General features: G+C 39.6%; 1 protein-coding gene and 1 long non-coding RNA gene across 4 annotated transcripts in view; one reads left to right on the top strand and one right to left on the bottom strand.

Moving 5' to 3' along the window:
- The first annotated feature begins 6,645 nt into the window (after positions 1 to 6,645).
- Positions 6,646 to 11,981, top strand: LOC108166163 (uncharacterized). Its single transcript, XR_001776426.1, has 2 exons — positions 6,646 to 6,765; positions 7,622 to 11,981. It is a non-coding gene; the product is annotated as an uncharacterized LOC108166163 (long non-coding RNA).
- Positions 11,982 to 14,939: 2,958 nt separating this feature from the next.
- The window catches only part of cep89 (centrosomal protein 89), a 47,099-nt gene continuing 39,377 nt past the window's right edge, over positions 14,940 to 22,661 (bottom strand). For 2 of the 3 annotated variants that reach the window (XM_017304171.1, XM_017304172.1), the window contains exon 18: positions 14,940 to 15,844. In XM_017304171.1, the coding sequence (XP_017159660.1) occupies positions 15,643 to 15,844 (202 nt within the window). In that variant the 3' untranslated portion in view covers positions 14,940 to 15,642. The remainder of the gene's footprint in view (positions 15,845 to 22,661) is intronic. The other variant, XM_017304173.1, reaches the window with a different exon arrangement.

Below are 22,661 nucleotides of genomic sequence, written 5' to 3'. Positions count from 1 at the left end.
TTTTATGTCCGTCACCTCCGGAAAGCAGCCAATGGAACATTTCCGTCGTCTTCTTGGAACCAATCAGGGACGGGCACCTGCAGATTTATAATTTATAATCAACTGTACGCCGTCAGTCGTAACACCACCATCCTCTTTTATACATCGTCTCCAAAAGAATCTAGTGGATTTTTTTCTGGTCTGGATGTCATTGGGTGAGAGCTGCTGCCTTGTATCTACCTGTGGAGGAGGGAGGACAAGGACTAATTGACATCATGTCCCGGATCGCGGCCTTCAGGCTTCAAACTCTGCAGAAGCTGTTATATGGGGTTGGACTGCCATGGCTGGATACGGCGCGTCTTCTGCTGAGGAAAGCAGGTCGTAAGGGATACGATAAACATCTCTTTCTGCTGAGAAAAGGCTCTGGATTTGTCTGGTCTCACCACGTTCTACCAATCTGTGCTAAACGCTTGGAAGATCCTCCCTTTTGAGAGAGAGAAACTGTCTGTGGACAGTCTGATGGAGAGTCTACAGATACGATCCAACAGACTCGCATCGAGGCTGAAAGAAGAAGCATGTGCCCCTCTGCCAGTTTCCATCAGAGCATTTGCTGTTAACAGTACTCTGTCTGACCAATGGGATGATGAATATGAGTACATGTTTCCTTCCCTGATCGTCTCTCCTGCAGTGGATCAGTGGCAGGATGAGCCAAAATTATTGTTGTCTCTCCAAGATACTCCTTTGGGTTGTTTTGAAGGCCTGGGGAAGAAAGTTTTGTATCATGTCTGTGTGAAGATGCTGAATTTATGCTCTCTGCCGGATGTGAGGGTTTCGAAGCGGCTTGAGTTTTTTGACTCCAGCTCTACCCCAGGAGGCTGTTGGCGGTCCCTGTACAACCCCCCCATTGAGAAACAGGTGGGTGAACTCCAGTGGAGGATTGTGCATGGGGCCATAGCTACAAACAGGTATCTGGCACACCTTAATCCTGGCATTAGTGTTTCCTGTTGTTATTGTTCTCAAGATGAAACATTATCTCATATATTTGTTGAATGTTGAATTGGTCAGACAGAGTACTGTTAACAGCAAATGCTCTGATGGAAACTGGCAGAGATGCACGTTTCTTCTTTAATCCTTAATGCAAGTCTGTGTAGACTCCCCATCAGACTGTCCACAGACAGTTTCTCTCTCTCAAAAGGGAGGATCTTCCAAGCGTTTAGCACAGATTGGTAGAACGTGGTGAGACCAGACAAATCCAGAGCCTTTTCTCAGCAGAAAGAGATGTTTATCGTATCCCTTACGACCTGCTTTCCTCAGCAGAAGACGCGCCGTATCCAGCCATGGCAGTCCAACCCCATATAACAGCTTCTGCAGAGTTTGAAGATTGAAGCCTCTTTTTGTTCTTTTAGGTCGTTTGTTTGGTGGGTTTGGTGAACAGTTTTCTTACTGTGTTTTTATTTATGGTCCACGGTACTGTCCAAGAAAGAAATCTATTCACATTCTTTTGAATTTTATTTCTGGGACTGCGAAACTGGCAATAAGAACGGTCATCAAACCGATGATGCTTGTGTTTTATTTCAGAGACTGATAATCGCTCGAATTTGTGTGGAGTTTGAGCTTTTTAAGTTGACAAAGAACATTGATGGTTTTGTATGCAAGTGGGGTATTAATGATGTTTTGTGTACATTGGATGAGGCATCTTTAGTTTTTCCTTTTTTTTAAGTTTGTATTTATGATTTTTTTTTGTTGTCTGACATAAGAAGTGTAAAATAAAGGGAATTTTAAACCTCTCTCTCTCTCTCTCTCTCTCCTAATTTCTCTCTCTCTCTCTGTCTCTCTCTCTCTCTCTGTCTCTCTCTCTCTCTCTCTCTCTCTCTCTCTCTCTCTCTCTCTCTCTCTCTCTCTCTCATGGGGGTGGCAACCTAATAAGGGAGGCCCAAACTTCCCTCTCCTAAGCCACTTGGATCAGCTCCTCCGGGGGAAACCCATCACATTCCTTGGCCAACTGAGAAACAAAGTTATTCATTTGGGCCTGGGAATGGATGGGAGTTTTACACTTTTACAGTTCTGTTGGCAATTCTCAGAGAGGTGCACAGAGTTGGATTTCAGTGAGGAAAGTTTGACAGGATTGGTATTGCTAACTTTCTCATGACTCTGTAAGGTCTGCAAATATTACTGGTTTTTGCGTCGTCGTGTTTGTCAGCAGAATACACCGATCTTCCCGTACAGTTCTTGGAGGAACGTCTCCCTGGCAGAGTCTCCTGAACCTCGTGATAAACAGGCTATTTGTGTTTCTCAAGGTGGATTCTTTTACTATTTTCACCTCCACACACTCTTACCAATTCAATTAAAGAAAGCATGTACGTATTTCCTTTCAATCTCACAAAGTTCCTTTTTCTGTTGCCGTTTAAATTGTATCTGGGAATCCCACGAATCAGTCAGAGACTTGATAGCTGCAGCTTTTTTCTCTCTCTCCAGTTTTTCACGCTTTTGTTCTGCAGCTTCCCAATGTTTCATTTCTTTCAACAGTTTATCCTCCATAAAAGCCCTTTTGGTAGCTTCTTCCTTCTTTATAAGTGATAGTTGGTTGTACACTATTTTTTTACGTATTTCACGACTTCTGTCCTTATCAGGAATGTCGCAGCCACTCTCGTGGTCTAGAAAACCAGATTCATACTGACCATCTCTTCGTTGGTCAGTAACAGTGCGATAGATTTCCGACTGCTTTAATTCTGGGTTGTCCATATGTTTCTTAGTCTCATCCTGTGTCTTCAGTTTCTGGTGGGGATCCTTCTTCTGTCTCCTGGTTCCAATTTCCTCAGCTCGATATCCAGGAAGCACCCCTTGCCTTTCAGTCCTGTCCATTTCCCTCCTCTGTTTCTGTCTATATTGATATCGGGCAGCCAGTTCATCAGCCAGAGGCTTTTGCTTTGGAGTTTTCTTCTCCAAAGCAAAAGCCTTGGAGAAGGCTACGTGAAGCTGATGTGCTTCATGTAGCATTTTGGCAGCCTCCTCCTTGGCCATATTGTTACATAGCCTTTTTTGTAAAAGAGAGTCGTAGGCAGCTTCTTTACTCAATATATCCTCTAAATTGTCATCCACAGTCTTCTTTCGGTCTTCCATGTTTGGCTCAGTCTCATGCTGTCTCAAAAATTTCTGGTTTTTTTCTTTCTTTTGTCTCCTCGTCTCAATTTCCTCAATTTGATGCAGTCTATCTGACTCTATTATGGCAGCCATTTGTTGCCTTTCAATTTCAGCCATTTCCTTTTTCTTCTGATGTTTATATTGAATTTGGGCATTCAATGTGTCAGACAGAGACTTTTTCAAAATGGCTTTCTTCTCCCTCTCCTGTTCCCCACGTAAATTTTGGCCTAACTGCCGCTTAGCCCCGTCTTTATATTGCTTTTCCTCCAAAGGAACAAAGTTGGCAGCTTCCTTCTTCTTTATATTGTCCAGATTGTCATAAACAATCTTGGATTCCTCCAGAGAATTAAACTTTTCAGGAAGCTTCATCTCACTCTCATGTTGTACAAACACTGATGTAGACTGAAAACCTTCATTTAGGTCACCAACACTCTGATATATTTCATACCATGTTATCATTTGGTCCCTCATGTTTTGCTCAGTCTCATCCTGTGTGCTGAGTTTTTGCTTCTTCTGTTTCTTCTTCTTAACGTCCTCCGTTCGATGCAACCATTCTGATACCATCAAGGAATAAGACGCTTGCTTTTTAACCTTTTCCATTTCCATCTTCTTATGTCGTTTATATTCAACTTGACCATCCCATGCATCAGTCAAAGACTTTTGCATTTTAACTTTCTTTTCTCTCTCTTGTTTGTCAAGTAACTTATGGGCAAACTCCTGCTTGGCCATTTCTTTATAAAACTTTTTCTCCTGTAAAGCATCTTTGGCATCTTCTTGTCTCCTTATATCCTCCAGATTATCATAGACAATCTTCTTACATTTCTCTTGAAATTTAATCTTTTCTGTAACATTTTTCTCCCTCTCGTCATGTACATATTCTGACCGAATGCCTTCACTAAATCTCTTATATTTTTGCCTTTGCATCATGAGTTGTTCCTCTGCATTTTCTCTATAGATTCGTTGGGTTATGCACATCTGGCTTTAGAACACATGTAACAAGATATGCAAAGGGTTCAGAGCTGATGTCATAGAATCTATGACACAAAGACTTGGTTCCTAGTGACATCATCAGTTAGGTAGAAGTGTAACAGGTGCTATTGATATGGTAACCAGGAAAAGCTCTGAAGTTATTCACACTTTCTAGTAAAGGAGATGTTTCAATCCATCAAATCATTTCCAAAAAATCAATTCATATTAATACAAATGTAACTTTTTCCAACAATTTTTTCCAACAAAGTGGCTCTAATTGATATAGACTTTACAATGTCCAAAACACAATCAYCTGGTTTCCCAATAAATCTGCTCAACAATGTTTTACTCATCAAAAGAMGTTTTTGATGAGGGACCCAACAATAGTTTCTAACTTTTTTTGTTGGCCACTATCTAAGCTACGCCCTAAAGACAGCATTTCCAGCGTGTCATTTCGTTCAACCTTAGCTTTACACACATGGGCTTTATGTGTGTAAAAACCACCTATGTGTATGTATGTACGAGCATGCAAAGARCTAAGAGAGMTAGAGGAAAACAGAATTATTTATTCGTGACGCTCTCTTCCAAATGACCTGCACAAGTTTTGACTCTCCACTGAAGACTCCATCAACAGTCTTCATGCTTTTTTCCGGCGTTGTAGAGCTGGAGTGAGAACCCTTAGGACAGGCGTTATAGCCGGTTATAACCGGAGCCATTTACTCCGGTTCTAACGCAGGCTATTACGCCGGTTGCAGGCCTTAAAGTAAAAAGAAATCCTGAGCCTGAAACTTATAGTTATGATAGAAATTAACTATGCCGTTGCTATTGCCACAGTTTAATTCAGTGGTTCTTAACCTTTTTTTAGGTACCGAACCCCCCAGTTGCATATGCGCATTCACCGAACCCTTCTTATTCACTGCAGCTACGAGTAACTTAAAATGCCATCGAACCTCACAATATCTATAAAAATGTTAAAGAAATGTTGTAAAAGCAGCACACAGATTAAAGAAAATAATGAGCAAAGTTAGAAAATATTTCTGATTAAAAGGATGCTCAATAGCATATTTTTTAAAATAGTTTGTTGGTGTGTTGTTTTTAACTTCTCACCCAACATAGATTCTTTTAAATCCTCCCAATTTGGAGGATTGGGTTCCTCCCAATCATGCCCCTGCAGGTCTCACTGTCATTGCCCATGTGAGCGTTGAAGTCCCCCAGTAGAACAAGGAAGTGCCCAGGAGGGACACTCTCCAGTACCCCCTCCAAGAACTCCAAGAAGGGTGGGTAATCTGAACTGTTGTTCGGCCAGTAAGCACAAAAATCAGAACCCGTCCCCCCACCTCTAGGCAGACGGAGGCTACCCTCTCATTCACCTGGGTATACCTCAACGTACAGGCACCAAGATCCGGCGCCTGTACGTTGGGCGCCACATCTTGGCGCCCAACGTACCCTGGAGTATGACCAGGAGTGGTCATACTCCAGGCAGGAGAATGACCACTCATACTCCAGAGTAGAAGTATTTGAGACACAGGTAGTAAAAGGTCCTCCATCCATCCATCCATCCATTTTCTTCGGGTCGTGGGGGCGGCAGTCTAGGGAGGCCTACTACTTTCACCTGTTTATTAATAAGAATTATTTTTTATTATATGAATTACTGCCTTGCGACAGACTGGCGATCTGTCCAGGGTGTATCCTGCCTCTCGCCCGGAACGTTAGCTGGAGATAGGCACCAGCACCTTCCGACTCTATTAAGGGAGAAGGGTGTAAGAAAATGGGTGGATGGATGGATATATAAATTACAATTACTAATTATTCACATGTTGTATTCAATAAGTTGCACATAAACATGAAAGGTACAACACAACATGTCAAAGAACATTACTAATAAATTGGAAATACTTAAACTACCCAGTTGTTCAATGGAACTTGGTTGAACAAGCTCATCACCTGCTTCACCATCAGTTGTTTCTGATGATAAGTTTTCTGTATTAGGCTGTATTTGTGAGAGAAAAACATACAAAACCACATGAAAAAAGCATGAAGACTGTTGATGGAGTCTCTCTCAGCTCTTTGCATGCTCGTACATACATACACATAGGTGGTTTTCACACACCCATGTGCTCAAAGCTAAGGTTGAATGAAATGACATGCTGGGAACGCCGTCTTTAGGGCGTAGCTTGATAGTGGCCAACAAAAGAAATTAGAAACTATTGTTAGATTCCTCATCAAAAAAGTATTGATGAGGAAAACACTGTTGAGCAGATTTAATGGGAAACCAGGTGATTGTGTTTTGCAAAAGCCTATATCAATTAGAGCCACATTGGCTGAAGCTTGTCTAAATTGTTGGAAAAAGTTACATTTGTATTAATATGAATGAATTTATTTGGAATTGTTTTGATGGGTTGTGTAAATGACTTATATACTGTATATTTTTTTATGTTGTTGTTTCCTCATTTAACCAAGAGTTATTTTTGTTATTTTTCGACCGATGTTTTTAATTTGAAAGGGTTTTTAAAGGGACACGGTTGCTAAGTGATCTACACAAACTTCTGACAATAACTGACATAGTGCAGAGAGTAAGAGAGCGTACGAGTTACAGTTAAAGGGAGATAACTAAGGAATAGTCCAACTAAGGTCTAAATAATTAATTAGTTAGCGCTCGGTTGATGAGGGAACAAGGTGAGTGTTTTGATGAGAGTATTGTATGTATTGAGCGTAATGTTTATGTTTCGACATGAAATAGTGTTAATATTTGATTAACTGTTGAACAGTTGAAACAGTTGGCATACGTTTTAATTCATTTGTAATATAGAAATGTTAGAGTTAATTAAATACATGTATTGTAAATTTTATGATATTACATAAAGTAAGGTTTCTAGGTTAAGGTAAAAGGTTGGAACCACTAAAGCCGTTTTCGCGCTGCAAGGAACGGAACGGCACGGGACGGGTTTAAAGTAGGGCCGACCGCCGTGTTTGCATTAGAACTTACAACCCGGTTCCAACCCGGTTCCATCCGGTTCCACCCGGAGCTCCAAGGACCAGCCAAGCGGGGCTGCAGCTGATTGGTTTAGAGTCAGCCGTTGATCGGATCTAGTTGGCTCTCAGTAAACTGTTCTTACTGTATTTTGTAAAGAGGGCTCTTTTTAATATTTTTAATTTGCGATGAATTCCCCTCAATATTCTGCTGTTACCTGGTCCCATGATGAGGTGATTTTTTTTTCCTCCGCTTACTCGCTGATGAACGAGTACAGAATGAGTTAGATCGGTCAACGAGGAAAGAGAAAGTTTTCCGCCGCATCTCTGAGGAAAAGGTTTCGGCCGCTGCATCGAAACCGTTGTTTAGTTTCAAAAATAATGACGTCAGGTTCAGCTTCGATGCCGCCCTCAGTTATATGCAAACACAGCAGGGCTGCTGTACGGGTGGAACCCGACCGACATACGGTCCGGTTCCATGCCGTTCCGTTCCGTTCCGTTCCTTGCAGTGCGAAAACGGCTTAAAAGAGTTACTAATGGTATTTTATTTGTATGTTTGTAGCTCTTACGGTTCACGTACAAAGGCTGCTGAATAAAGAAACGTGAACCATCAGTTTGAGAGACCATCTTGTCAACTGGGACGCTACAGTAAGAGCTTGGCCCAAGCTGAGAAGAGCTTCATCTTGAGCTGAGAAGTTCAACCCACTCTCAGCATCGAGCCTGGAAGCATCTGAACAGGAAATAAAGTAGCTACACCAAGGACCTAAAGGTCAACGAAGAAGAGGAGGCTCGAAGCTCTGTTCGTCAAAGGAGGCCTACAGAGAAAATGCGAGCATATCAGGAGAAGCCCACAAAAAGGAAAAACGTTTTCTCAAAGTTTATGATCAATGGAAAAGGCAAGTACGTACAACAAGAGAACAATTGAAAGGAAACATAACAAACAGTCAAATTGCTTAACTCATGGACATCTTAGAAAAGGAAATAGATAATGTCATAAAGTTATACACAGAAATAAGGGAAATCATTACTCCCTGCAGTGACACAAGGCGACTTATAGATGCATACCAAGCAGTCACCAATGACATTATCAGAGTTGCATATGAAAGACTCTCAGGCATAGAAGACTGACAGTGGGAAAGTGAAGGCACGTCTACATGAACTTCTTGATCCAGACTATGCTCAATGTAAATTTATTGAGCATAGCCAGTAATTGAGAATTACTGGCTCAGCTGCCAGTAATTCAAACTCTACCAGGTCAGTAGTAGCTGCAAAGAGAGCAGAGGCTGCAGCAGAGTTAGCAGCCAAAGAGGCAGAGTATAAAATGTTATTAGAAGAAGAAAAACAAAGAGAACGGATTCAACTTTTGGAGGAAAGACAGAGAAAGGAGTTAGAATCTCAAAAATGTGAGTTAGAGAGATTAAAGGCTGAAAAGGAGTTAAAGGCTGCATGACCTAGATTAATAACCTATGATCAGGAGATGAAGAGCAAGAGCAGTGTCCATGTTGACTGTACCAGAGCAGCTCAAAAGGCTTCTATAGATTCTGCTCCCATTCAGGTCCCTAACAGCAACATTGTGTCCACCTCACCTCCACAAGCAGATGTCCTTTATTTAGCCCAAGCATTACAGGACAGTGTCACCATGAACAGACTGCCAATGCCCGAGCCCTCCACGTTCACAGGCGATCCAATAGAGTTCATCGAGTGGGAAGCTTCATTTGTTGCACTCATTGATAAAAAGAACATATCACCTGCAGATAAACTACACTACTTAAGGAAATATGTAGGGGGTTCATGGCCTCTGGCCACATGACCAAAGGCGAAGAACCCAGGACCAACCATGGCAACAGACAAGCAGGACCGCCTCTGAGTCCCAGCCCAACTTTACATGTGATGTTCCATTTGCCCCATCAGAACCCAACGAATTTATAGAGAATTGTACATTTTTTACCTTGAGACAGAAACGTAAGATGGATTCCCGTCGATTACCCATGAGGATTATCCCTTCGATAAAAACGATGACAATAGAACCAAATGAAGAACTCAACGAGATTGTCAAAATTAAAGATGAGGATTGTAATTTAAGCAACTTTATTTTAAAGTTGCCTGAAATTACAAAACATTTCAAACCTGACAACACGACCAATACTGATTATAACGTTGACTTCAGCTCACATTTCATTTCATGTTTGAAAGACAGAATTGATATTCAGACATGCATTGACCAGGATAATGAATTTTGAAGATTACAGGGGTTGAAAGAAAGACACGAAGCTGCAATTCGGTGGTAACAGAAACGGAAGGCACAAAACAAAGGTCAAATGTTAAACCAACATGCATGCTCTGTCAAGACAACGGACACAAACTTCACAGTTGCTCTCAGTTCAAAGACAATCGAGGATCAATTACCCAGGAGGATTATCCCTTTGATGAAAACAATGACGATAGAAAAAAATGAAGAACTCAACAAGATTGTCAAAATTGAAGAACAGGATTTTAATTTAAGCGACTTTTTGTCAAACTTACCTGAAATTACAAAAGATTTCACACCTGTTCCCATGATGCAACCAAAAGAAGAGAGACAGGAGAATTGTGCCACAACTGATTCTTACATTAGCGGAAGCTCATGTTTTCTTTTATGTTCGGTTGACTGAATTGATATTCAGACATGCATATGACCAGGATAATGAATTTCGAACAGTCCAGTGGTTGAAAGAAAGACACAAAGCCGCACTTCGCAAATTACAGGAGAAGAAACAGAGACCTAAACCATAAAATGTTTACGCACAGGATTCGGAGAATTGGAAAGACAAGCAGGAGAAAAATATATCAAAAACATTGTTGCAAATTGACAGACAGGGACAAAAAGCTCTCAACTTGTCCACAGCTAAATCCAATGAGGTTTCTGAAATAGACAAACATGACTAACAGTTTAAAAAGTCTTTGTCATGTAAACAAAAACTGTAAAACTGCAGAGGAACAAGTCGTAATAAAATGGCAAAAACAGAGTTGGTGAAGGCATTCGGTCAGAATATGTACATGACGAGAGGGAGAAAAGTGTTCCTGAAAAGGTTAAATTTCAAGAGAAATATAAAAAGATGGCCTATGAAAATCTGGAGGATATAAAGAGACAAGAATGTCAAAGTTTTATAAAGAAATGGTCAAGCAGGAGTTTGCCCAAAAGTTACTTGACAAACAGGAGAGAGAAAAGAAAGTTGAAATGCAAAAGTCTTTGACTGATGCATGGGATGGTCAAGTTGAATTTAAACGGCATAAGAAGATGGAAATGGAAAAAGTTAAAAAGCAAGCATCTTATTTATTGATGGAATCAGAACACTTGCATCGAACGGAGGACGTTGAGAAGAAGAAACAAAAGAAGCAAAAACTCAGCACACAGGATGAGACTGAGGAAATGACAATCTGAATAATATAAAGAAGAAGGAAGCTGCCAACTTTGTTCTTTTGGAGGAAAGACCATTTCAAGAGAGGGCTAAGCGGCAGTTAGGCCAAAATTTACGAGAAGAACAGGAGAGGGAGAAGAAAGCCATTTTGAAAAAGTCTCTGTCTGACACATTGGATGCCCAAATTCAATATAAACAACAGAAGAAAAAGGAAACAGCTGAAATTGAAAGGCAAGAAATGGCTGCCATAATAGAGTCAGATAGTCTGCATCAAATTGAGGAAATTGAGATGAGGAGACAAAAGAAAGAAAAAAAACAGAAATTTTTGAGACAGGATGAGACTGAGCCAAACATGGAAGACCGAAAGAAGACTGTGGATGACAATTTAGAGGATATATTGAGGAAAGAAGCTTCCTACGACTCTCTTTTACAAAAGAAGCTAGTTAACAATATGGCCAAGGAGGAGGCTGCCAAAATGCTACATGAAGCACATCAGCAGGAGAAGAAAACTCCAAAGAAAAAGCCTCTGGCTGATGAACTGGCTGCCCGATATCAATATAGACAGAAACAGAAGAGGGAAATGGACAGGACTGAAAGGCAAGGGGTGCTTCCTGGATATCGAGCTGAGAAAATTGGAGACAGAAGACAGAAGAAGGATCCCCACCAGAAACTGAAGACACAGGATGAGACTAAAAAACATATGGACAACCCAGAATTAATGCAGTGGGAAATGTATCGCAGTGTTACTGAGCAAGGAAGAGATGGTCAGTATGAATCTGGTTTTCTAGACCACGAGAGTGGCTGCGACATTCCTGATAAGGACAGAAGTCGTGAAATACGTAAAAAAAAAAAGTGTACAACCAACTGTCACTTATAAAGAAGGAAGAAGCTAAAAAAAGAGCATTTATGGAGGATAAACTGTTGAAAGAAATGAAACATCAGAAAGCTGCAGAGCAAAAGCGTGAAAAACTGGAGAAAGAGAAAAAAGCTGCAGCTATCAAGTCTCTGACTGATTCGTGGGATTCCCAGATACAATTTAAACGGCAGGAGAAAAAGGAACTTTGTGAGATTGAAAGGAAATACGTACATGCTTTCTTTAATTGAATTGGTAAGAGTGTGTGGAGGTAAAAATAGTAAAAGAATCCACCTTGAGAAACACAAACAGCCTGATTATCATGAAGTTCAGGAGACTCTGCCAGGGAGAAGTTCCTCCAAGAACTGTACGGGAAGATCGGTGTATTCTGCTGACAAACACGACGACGCAAAAACCAGACCTTCACTGGGTCGTCAGAAAGTTAGCAATACCAAGCCTGTCAAACTTCCCTCACTGAAATCCAACTCTGTGCACCTCCTAGAGAATTGCAAACAGCACAGTAAAAGGGTAAAATTCCCATCCCTTTGCAGTCCCAAATGAATATCTGTTTCTCAGCTGGCCAAGGAATGCTATGCAAATCCCCCGGAGGAGCTGAGGAGAGGGAAGTTTGTCTATTGTTAAAATTAATTAAACCTATGTTTTATACAAGTTCTCTTCGGGTGCTCCGGTGTCTCTACAAACATGATATTACATAGGTTAGCTAGCTATAAATAGATAGGTCTATCAATAGGTAGGCAGATCGGCCACACTTTATTTGATGGGCTTTGCATAAGACTGACATGACATATCATAAACATGACATAACATCTGTCATGTACATGAAGGAGTCCTTATGAATGTTTAGGTGGGCCCCATATGGGGGAAAGGAGGGCAGACATATGTGTCCCATATGGGTTTGTCCGCGGGTTCCACAGTGGCCCCACATGGGTTTGCCCATGTAGGGCCACAGCCTACGTGGGCCCTACATGGACAAACCCATGTGGGGCCACCGTGAAACCCGCGGACAAACCAATATGGGACCCATCTGGTCTGCCCTACTTTTTCCCCATATGGGGTCCACCTAGGCATGCTGGCAAGTGTAATTTGCTAAATGACACTTTTAATGCAAAGTTGCATTAAATCAGCTTTAATGTAGCTTTAATTATATACCAACTGGTGTGTGTGTGTATATATATATATATATGTGTAAAACAAGTAGCTATCAGTCGAAGCTGAATTTAGCTTCCAAATGTAAATTCTAATTTGGAAAATAGTATATTTTGCTTTGTTTTAAATTTTTTACCTCAATGCTTTCCTGGTCAAATGAGGTGACAGTGTGCATCACCGTCACCTTGAATGTGTATTCAAGACAAATGTGTCAGAACCACACGGACTGAGCTGGTCATGTCAGATCAATCTAAATCTTTATTATTAAAACGACTTCTTGTAATTTTAAGACAACTTCTGCTGTTATGACTGCATTCTCCTAATTAAAAATTTGTGTAGCTTGGCCATAATACTCCCTTATGCAACACACAGAAGAGATTATTGAAATAAAGGCACTTTTTGAAAGTATTTTCTGTATTTTTTAAATAGAAATTGAGGATGGGGGAATTGATTAAAATCAAATATGGTATAAAAAAATGTGGAAGTCATATCATCAGGCTTATTCAGTATATGACTAACTGGACATTACTTTATATTCATATTTCTTTGCTGGTATTACTTGAAAGTGTTGCAGTTTAACACTTGCACTTGTAGATCAGGCCTTCATTTGAAGGCCTGATCTACAAGCAAATAATTTATATAATGTAAACACTAAGATGAGAGAAAAAAGGTTTGTGAAATGCAGAATATTACAGAAGAGATTCAGTTTTACTGTAAGTAGAAACATGATTACAAAATGAAAATGAATATACAATATACTTCCCAACAGTTACTGAGATGTCAGACTTGTTTGTCTTTACTGGTGATGAAAACTCTGGAGGAGAGGAAGAGAGGCTCAGCTCAGTCCAGGATCACCGCAGTGAGGGTGATCCTGGACCCTCACACTGGGTCTGGGATCCAGTGTGATCCTGAGTCCAGGATCACACTGTAGACATCTACGTGTAGCTATTAAAGTCTACAGGTAGATTGTTGTATTTCTGGTCCTGCTGTTTCCAAATGCTAAATATCATAAACATGACATATAATGTAAATAAAAAGTCAGCTGGTCCAGGTGCTTGGATCCCAGGGAAAGATGATTGACAGAGCGGCTCAATCATGGCTCAGAAACACATCACAAGGTGTTGCAATGCAAAGCTGAAAAATTAAAAACAATATAAAAAAACCTAAGTGTTCATATTTAGTCACACAACGTAATCAAAAACTAATTAACGTGAAGCTCTTTTTGAGAGTTTTGCTTGAAAATGATTTGACAATATCTCAGGAAATTAAATGCTTAAGTGAAACAGTTCCTGTGTCACAATTAAAGAAACTGCAAAAAATATGTCAGAGGTGTAACATCACTGAAGTTACTGAGTAAGAGTGAACTGAAATATTTTCTACTTAGAAAATGCTTGTTAAAATCTGAATGTTCTTTCAAAAGTATGTAGTTGAAATTAATTTGAACTACTAGCAAACGCAGTACAAGGTTTGCTACCTGAGTCAAGTTGCCCCCCCACCTTCTACAAACCAGACAAAATTGGTGTCAAACATTTGTGCAGCAAAAATGTTCATTTCTGCTGCTTTGTCTTTGAAGATATTAATGAAAGGTCAACCAGCCTCCCCATTTTTATAACAAACAAAATTGGTGTCAAACATTTGTGGTTTGTGCAGCAAAAGTTTTTCATTTGTCCCGCTATCATTTTAGTTCTCCAGGGTTCCCCTTACAAAAAAATCACATGAAAATCACATGTGGTGATTTTTCACATGTGGGTCACATTTCCACATGTGGTCAAGTATTTTTTTCATGTGTTCAATGTTCCTTACATCTTGTGATCTCATAATTCTCACATGTGAACCATAGAATTTTTTTCACATGTCAATATCATTAGATTGCCTGTCATACCCATATTACATTTATCAATATTTTTATGAGTAGTTATACATTTAAGGTATATTTTATGAATGTGCAACATATATATTCACATTTTATATTTTTGAAATGTTATATGTGAACAATAGAATAAATCTGACAAGTACACAACGACACCTTTGGACGCCCTTGACTTACATGTTCCCTTATGGCAGGGGTGCCCAAAATCGATCTTGGAGGGTCGGCATCCTGCACGTTTTGGTTCTCTCCCTGGTGGTAGTAACAACCTTTTCAGCTTGTCCATGTTCCTCTTAGGCCTCTAATGAGCCATCATTTGATCCAGGTGCGTTAAACCAGGGAGAGAACTAAAACATGCAGGATGCTGGTTCAAGGAGGACCGACTTTGGGCACCCCTGCCTTATGGTCACATACCATATTTTAGTCTTCACAGCATAAAGTCACATGGACTATATTTAAGTCTAAATACATAATTTTGTTTTATGTTATATTTTCTGATAACATCTATCAGAAGTTGTGACCATCTGTGTTTTAGTCCAACTCCCATCATGCTACCTTGTGGTTTCAAACAAAAAAAGAAAAGAAAATTAGGCTCCCAGATGTGAATTGCTGCTTTATTATTTACAATCATAAAAGTCGGGCTTAAAATTACAGGTCTAGGATGTACAAATATATAAACATTCTTAAAAATGTCTAAAATATGTTCTTTGCATCTATCAGACAAAACTCACTTGACATATGCATTTTTAATCTCCTTCAAGTAAATTTAAATTTGAATGAGTTTAACATTAATGATCTTATTTCTGTTCATTCAGTGTACAGATGATGGGTGTATTCATTTACACCCACACAGCCTGGTCACTGTCCTACTCTCTGGCATGACCGTCAGGACTGTAATGGAGTCATTGCCAAGTTGTGTCCAGCAGATGGCACCACTGCCTTTTGATTTCAGGACATTTCAGTCAAATTTCACCTTTCCCTTTAACCCGTCAGCTCACTTGCCCAATTGTTCTTGGCACATTTTATAAAAGAAAAAACAACAAATATGTTAAAATCAAGTAAAATATTATGTCAAATGTAAAAATAAAAAGTGCAGTAAAGGGCTTTCCAAGGCCAACGGATTGCTTTCAAGATAAATTTCTTCCTATAAAACAAAAGCGCAAACAATCAATAAAATTATAGTTTTACTGATTGTTTGCGCTTTTGTTTTAAAAAAAAAAACAACAAAAGAAAGCGTGACCCAGATACCAATACCATCCTCTGATGTTCTGATGCCGCCAGCTTTAGTCTCTGGGTCTTCAGCAATAGAAATCCAGCCCGTGCTTCTGCTGGAGCAGGGAGGATTTGCTCGCCTCCTCTGAAGTCTGAGCAGGGAAGTCAGGGGAAAGCGCCCAGGCTGACAGCTCCCCGCTCAGCTTCGTGTCCAACAGTGTCTCCCTCATCTGCTGGTTCTCCCGTGTTGCTGCCTGCCACACAACCTCCAACTCCTCCTCTACGTCCCTACAAGGAGAAATAGTAAAAAAAAAAAAAAAAATTAAGGAAATCAACTTGATCAGTCACTTTGCTTCACTCACAGAGTAATCTGCTGTGGCTTTCACTGCTGGAGCGTCTCTGCAGGGGGTCTGGAGGGAGCCTAGCATGCAGTGGATGTGTGAAATTGTCTTGAAATAAATTTGAAGATTTCTTCGGCTGTTGCTTATTGGCCTTTGAGCGAGCCGGAGGGTGTCTGCTGATTTCCACAGTGAGACTGGCCTAACTGTCAAGGCAATTGTGACACTGTGGCGGAAAGCCAGGTATTCGTACAGAAATTTGCGGCACATTGGTTTCAGCAGTTTAAATAGTGAGCGGGTTTATGGCTGTAAGAAGACAGTGCTGCTCGGTTTTCTAAACGGTACCAAAGTACCGAAACAGTATCTACCCTATCATTTTGTTTTTCCTTTTTTGTCTTTCTAAAATGTTGTAAGTCATCAAACAAATCTTAATATCAGACAGAGAACGTGGATAAAAGCTATGCGATATCCAAAACTATCTGACAAAACTATTGACAATTACGATTAAGCAGGTTTTTACATTACTGTGGAGGAAGTTTGATCCGCTTTTCTTTACAGAGATTTTGTACTTCCACCACAACGGATAGATTCTAAGGCCACTGCTTGTCAGTGAGAAGGAGGTTTTGCTCTTGACTAAACCTCTCCAAAACATTTTTGGAGGCCATTCTAAGTTGAAACTACTTGTCTGCTTCAGACTGTTTACGTTTGAACATAAGGTCATGAACTGACAGTCAGGCATTGTCCGTCTGGATTTTCTGCTGTAAAACAGCATTTATGTTTCTAATTACCAACATTATTTCTATTTTTAAATGTCACAGTTACGAGGAAGATAATCTCTTAAGAGAATTATTATCAATGTCTTCAAAATTAGAAGTTTATTTACATTCATTTCTTCAGTATTTGGTAGCATTGTCTTTGAACGGAATGATTTTGGTTTTCCTCCCCTAGGTTCTCACAATAGTTTGCTGAATTTCCAGTCCATTCCTCCTGATAGAAATGGTGGAACTGAGACCTTTTCAGATCTACCCACGATTCAATATTGGTTGCAATCAGGGCTTTGTGATGGCCACACCTAAACGTTGACTTTGGTTCCAACAGTGTAAATGGGAGTTAGGGGAAAGGTGCATTATTGTGATGTTCTTAAGTCACTTTGTAATTTCTTTGGCTGTACGTTGACGGTTATTGTCCATTTGGAAGACCAATCAGAACCCAAGCTTCGACTTCCTGACTAATGTCTTCAGATGTTTCTTCAATGTTCTATTTTATTTTATGAATAGTAACAGTTCCTCCTGTAGCATCATATAATTCACAGTTAGGATGGAACAAGGTTTTTCCTCCATAAAAAAACAATAGTCATTATGGCCAAACAGTTCCACTTTAGTTTCATCAGACCACAGGACATCTCTCCAAAAACAAAGGTCTGTGTCCATGTGTGCATTTGTAAATTGCAATCTGGCTTTAGAGTAATGGCTTCCTCCTCACTGAGTGGCCTTTCGGTTTGTGTTGGTACAGGATGTGTTTTACTCTAAATAATGACACTGTCTTAATAGTTTCAGACAGCAGTGCTAAAAATTTTTCGTTTTTTTATTTTTGGGATCTCCTAGACTGTTGTTGAAGAAATCTGTAAGAGGTCAACACTTTTTAATCCCAAAGTAAATAATTATCTGGAAGGCAGTGATGGGGAGAATATTAATGCTTTGGCCACATGAGGTGATCCTGTCAAACGTATATGAACTACACAATTTGGCATATTTAGTGGCATTGTAAATTAATCTTGTTGCATTCTTCCCTTGTTGGTTTCTCTCTCTTTTATTACTACTATAATTTTCAATAATTTAGCCTACAGCATCTGTTAGTGACACAGACGGTGGAAATCAACCTTGGTTGTAAATTGGTGCATTTGCATTTGTGTTGTTCAAAATGTTTATTAATGCACAATGTTGCCCTTCAGCAAATAAAATAAAGTAAATTAAAACATAATTAGTGGACATTTTGGTTGTTATTTTGTATTTGTCGAGCAATATAATCCATGATCTGTGGTGGTTCAGTGTTTTAGCAGACTAATTATTATTCAAGATTTACATTTATTGATACATGTTTATGTAAAGCACCTGTGTCAGGCATTTTGGACTAGAGGCCATCAGAGATGGCAAAAAAGACATGGTATAAAATAATAATTTTATTATTTTTCATGTGTTTCAAATAACTTTTAATAACCAGATCCTAGCCAAAAAGGTTACAGAACTTGAGAAGCCCATGTGAAAATCTGAAATATATTCATTGAACTTTAGAGTGACTGCTAGTCCATCTGGAGAATATCGACTAGATTGTGAAGAAAAAAAAGATAAAACTGTTTTTTCAATTATTGATGTGTCTCAATGTGAACAAAAAAACAACTTTGTCCCTTGTCATCTCAGTGACAACCACCCCCTATTCTCTGCTAATTACATTCAATCCAAACAGTTACCAATGGCAACCGCATTCACTGCTGCTTCAGCAAACAGGAAAAAAGATTAATGTGCCTGTGATGGAGAGAAACTCTTACTGAAGACCGGCTTGATTGCAGTGACCACAGACCCACTAAAATGTATTTTGCTGCATTAAATATACATGGTGCTTGGCAAAAGCATTCTACTGAAAAAAAAGAGAGACCTTTGAGGTTTTTCACATCCTGTCATGTTACAACAACAAACTTAAATGTATTTTGTTGGGATTTTGTGAAATAGTTCAACATAAAGAAATGCATTGTTGTAAAAAGTAGACCAACATGAACATTCTGAACACAACATCCCAACAGTGTAACTGGGAGTTGGGGGAAAAGTATATTATTGTACATGTTCAGATAAAGAATCTTTGGAAAACAGATTATTTACTTAAAATTTGCACATTTGAAAGTAGAATCCTATTCCTTCCACTTAACAATGATTCTATATTTTTTGTTGATCTATTACAAAAAAAGGATATTAAAACATTTGCCAGTCACTGTGTGGCTTACGTATCACTGAGTACTATTACATCTTTAGATATCTGCACTGCAGCCGTTTTATATGGCCGTTTCAATTCAATAAATCAGAATTTTACCAAAAAGTTCATTCATTTCAGTCACTCAATCCTCAATCTCAATATAGGTTAATAACATGCATGTGTTCTTATTTTCAAGTCTTTATTTTGCAAATTATGATAGTTTTCCACTTACAGCTAACGTAAACATAACATTTAAGATTAGAATATTACTTCAGACTAATTAAAAAAAACATTTGAAACCAGAAATGTGGGTTTAATGTAAAGTATATATAACACATGCTTATGGGTAATTTTCATAAGGAACTTTTAATTCAACGGAGTCTCATCATCAGGACAGAATGCATATTTTAATGTATTTCTACATTTGATAAGGCCTTGTTACTTTTGAATAAAAGGGAAAATACTTCATTAATGCAGAACAGAGCGTTGAGTGTTTGAACTAGCCTTCAACCGCTGGATCTAGTGTGTGTTTTATGAGTATTACAAGAATAATAAAGTTAAGAGCTTTATCTCTGTTGGATGCAGAAGAAACATCTCAGTGCTGGGTTCAGGGGTACAACATGATTAGAAATTCTCTGTATGAGCTGAAGGCTGCTGTTAGCAAAGCACTACTTCTGTATGTCAATTCAGGTTCTCACTCACTACGGGCTTAAAGCTGCAAACGCCACAGGCTGCTACGACTGTAAAATAACAAACGGGGATCTTTTACAACGACTGCTACAAAAACCGCCACCCATCTCTGTCTGTTTCAGCCGTCTCTTTCACGTCTCTCTAACTGGCAGGTTATTGCGAGGGCAGGCGAAATACAGTCCTTGACAACTGCCTCGGGTTCGTAGAGGACGCAGAATGATTTGAGAGAAAAGTGGTTCTGATGGATAAGGTAGGCCGTGATCAAATGAGGGAGCCTGAAGGAAAAGAAAACTTCTGCAGCATGATCATTTGTGCTCTTGAGTTTTATGAATTTTAAGCATGAGGCCCAGCTCTACACATTAACATAAATGACTGTCAGCACTTTGAGGTGCTCAACAGCAGAAGGAAGGGTTGTTTCAACTCTATGCTTTAACAGAATTGACAGAATACTATTAATATTAGCTTAAAAATCATTGTTGTAAAGTAGCCGTATTATGTAAAAGCAACATTTTTGAGTTTTACATCATATTATACTGTTATTCATCAAAAACATTCCTGGAGTGCTGCCTTGATTCTCTCATGAATGTTTGAGAAATCCTTTAATCTCCCATGGAAACCATTCAGCTGTACAAAACGCCTGGATGGACCTGGCTCCACCTTTCAGATGCAGCCTGTCCTCTGAGCTGCAGTTTCCAAGCTTCAGAGCTTCCGTCACGACTTTCTCACTCGGCTCCTTCAGACTAGCCAGCTGCAATTAGCAAACACCTGGTAGAATGGCACATCTGCAGAGCTCATAATGGAAGTTTCTTAGTGCAACGCTGATAAAAACCCTGTTAAAGGGTTAATAGAGGAGCGATGCTGTGATGACTTTCTGAAGGCGGAGTTTCAGAAAGAGCAGGAGTTTTTTAAGTGACAGAGGCCCAATTTCCAGGCGTTAAACCAAAAAGTAAAATTTCTTGCAAGTTATAGCATTTTTTTAACAACTGAAGGCAACGTAGAAAGTACATAACACTGCCCCTTTCATAAGTGAAAGCTAATTATTTGCCACAATACATCTTTTAAGTAGTAATTTACTTGGAACTTAGACCAAAGCTATTCTAAAGAAGTGGCTAATCAATACTAACCATCCACTGACTTCAGTACTGCAAAACCCTGCTGCATTTTAATCAGATTCTAAACTTACTGACAACGGCTTATATAATCAGGGTCTCAGTTTGTTGGCTGCTGAAAGTAAATTAAATGAAAATGGGGGAATTTATAAGCAAATTACCAGCTTTGCTTGTTGATTTGGAGGTTGCTTTTTGTTTATATGAAGCAAGTCTTTCTGTGTTGAGTGGCTAGGTAGCAGTGGGAGGAGCAGACTATGTTCAGAGGAGGAAAAAAGAAGCTCTGAAAGCTCAATTGCCACCCCCAGAGCTCCGTGAAGTCTCGGGCGGTGGCGCTTCCCCGGAGGCTACGCAGAACTCAGCTGGCAGGCAGCAATCACAACCGATCAGCATCTCTGCGGCTGCACCATGGGCGGAATATAAAGCAGAGGATGAGAGGGAACGTAGACTGACTCAGAAAGATTCTTCTGAAAGGGAGACGATGAAAAGTTTCACTCCAAATGCCCTTCCTGAGAACAAAGCAAACTTTTCTTAAAAAAGAAAAACAACAAAAACAACTAGGGGTATTTCATAAAAACATAATCTACAAACAGGATTTTTCTGTAACATTTTGGCCCCGGTGTGTGGTTCCAATGACTTGGCAAGGCTGGACTCTGAGTCAGGGGATGGCTATCAGAAAGAGTCTAATTAGGGTGACCATTTTCTGAGGCAAGGTTCAACTCTGCTCTGATCGCACGAATGAGCCAAAGATGGAACATTTTTCCTAATAAGATATATTTTGATATAGTTGGTGTCACTCAATGTCATTAAAGGGATTTTCAGCTGTAAAACCTTGAGTTCAGTTTAATGAGGCGCATCTGATTAGAAACATGTCAAAAACTCAGAGCCAAGGAGGAAGTTCTAAGTTATAATCAGAATCTGCTCTCAATCCATTCCGATGAGTCGGTGGTTATAGGGGTTTAACCACAGCAAACAAGCTTAGTAAAAAAAGCGAAAAAGAAATGGGACGCTCCATTTCCCTCGGTTTTATTGGCCAAAAAACACTGATCAAAATTTTCTTAATTAGTTAGCCTGTTCGGTTTACTGGTTTGTAAAATTTATAAGCGAGTTACTAAATCTATTACTGCCAAAACAAAAAGTTGATTTACATAATGCCCCTGTAATAAAATTGAATAAAATAAAAAAATCATTGGACTTTTTTAGTTTTTCACACTGCTCCTTCATTTTAGCCAAGTTCTCAACAAATGTATGTTAACAAATTTCAATAATAGTCATTAGTCTGAAGGATTAATCAAGTATGCAAGAGCCATTTGCTTTTTATTTTATCTTGATCTGTAAAACTGAGAAGATGGGAAGTGGACTGCATGGGAAGCAACTTGATGTGGAAAGACATATGTCTCTAATGTACATCTTGGTTTATTGCATTACAAGACATCTTTAAAGATGTCTTAAGCCTCTCATACAAAAAAAAAAGGAATTCATATTATTTATCCCTGATTAGTTGGATTTATCCTGAAAGGGTCGACTATTCAGCCACGTGTGTCAGAAACAAACCATGCAGAGCACATGGGTGATCAGAGCAATCTTACGACTCGATTACCAAACTGACTGGCAGCCAGTGATAAGAGAGGCTTAATCACAGGTGATAGGATCTCGTCCTGTGTGTTTACTAAAACACAGCTGCCTTTTCCACCCGATGAATAGCGCCGAAAGTACAACTTTACTACATAAATTACAAAGCAAGCGAGGCTGAATTAAAAGAACGAACGACCTTCCTGAGATCGGGTAAAGGCGCTCTGGTTAGAGATGTGTCTGATAATGTGTGTGATTCGTCATTAAGATGCCCTCCAGGCAGAGCAGGGCCGACTCTTCAGACAATTTGATTAGCTTGCTTTCATTTGATAGCAGCGGGCATCAGGCCCGGAGACGGATCTAAAAACAGACAGACCCATGGTGGGAGAGAGAGAGAGAGAGAAACAGAGAGAGAGAGAGAGAGAGAGAGAGAGA

This window comes from Poecilia reticulata, linkage group LG3, assembly GCF_000633615.1.
Source record: "Poecilia reticulata strain Guanapo linkage group LG3, Guppy_female_1.0+MT, whole genome shotgun sequence".
In the NCBI taxonomy this organism is placed as follows: domain Eukaryota; kingdom Metazoa; phylum Chordata; class Actinopteri; order Cyprinodontiformes; family Poeciliidae; genus Poecilia; species Poecilia reticulata.
The sequence above is the reverse complement of the archived record's forward strand: the minus strand, read 5'-3'. Positions and strand labels throughout refer to the sequence as shown.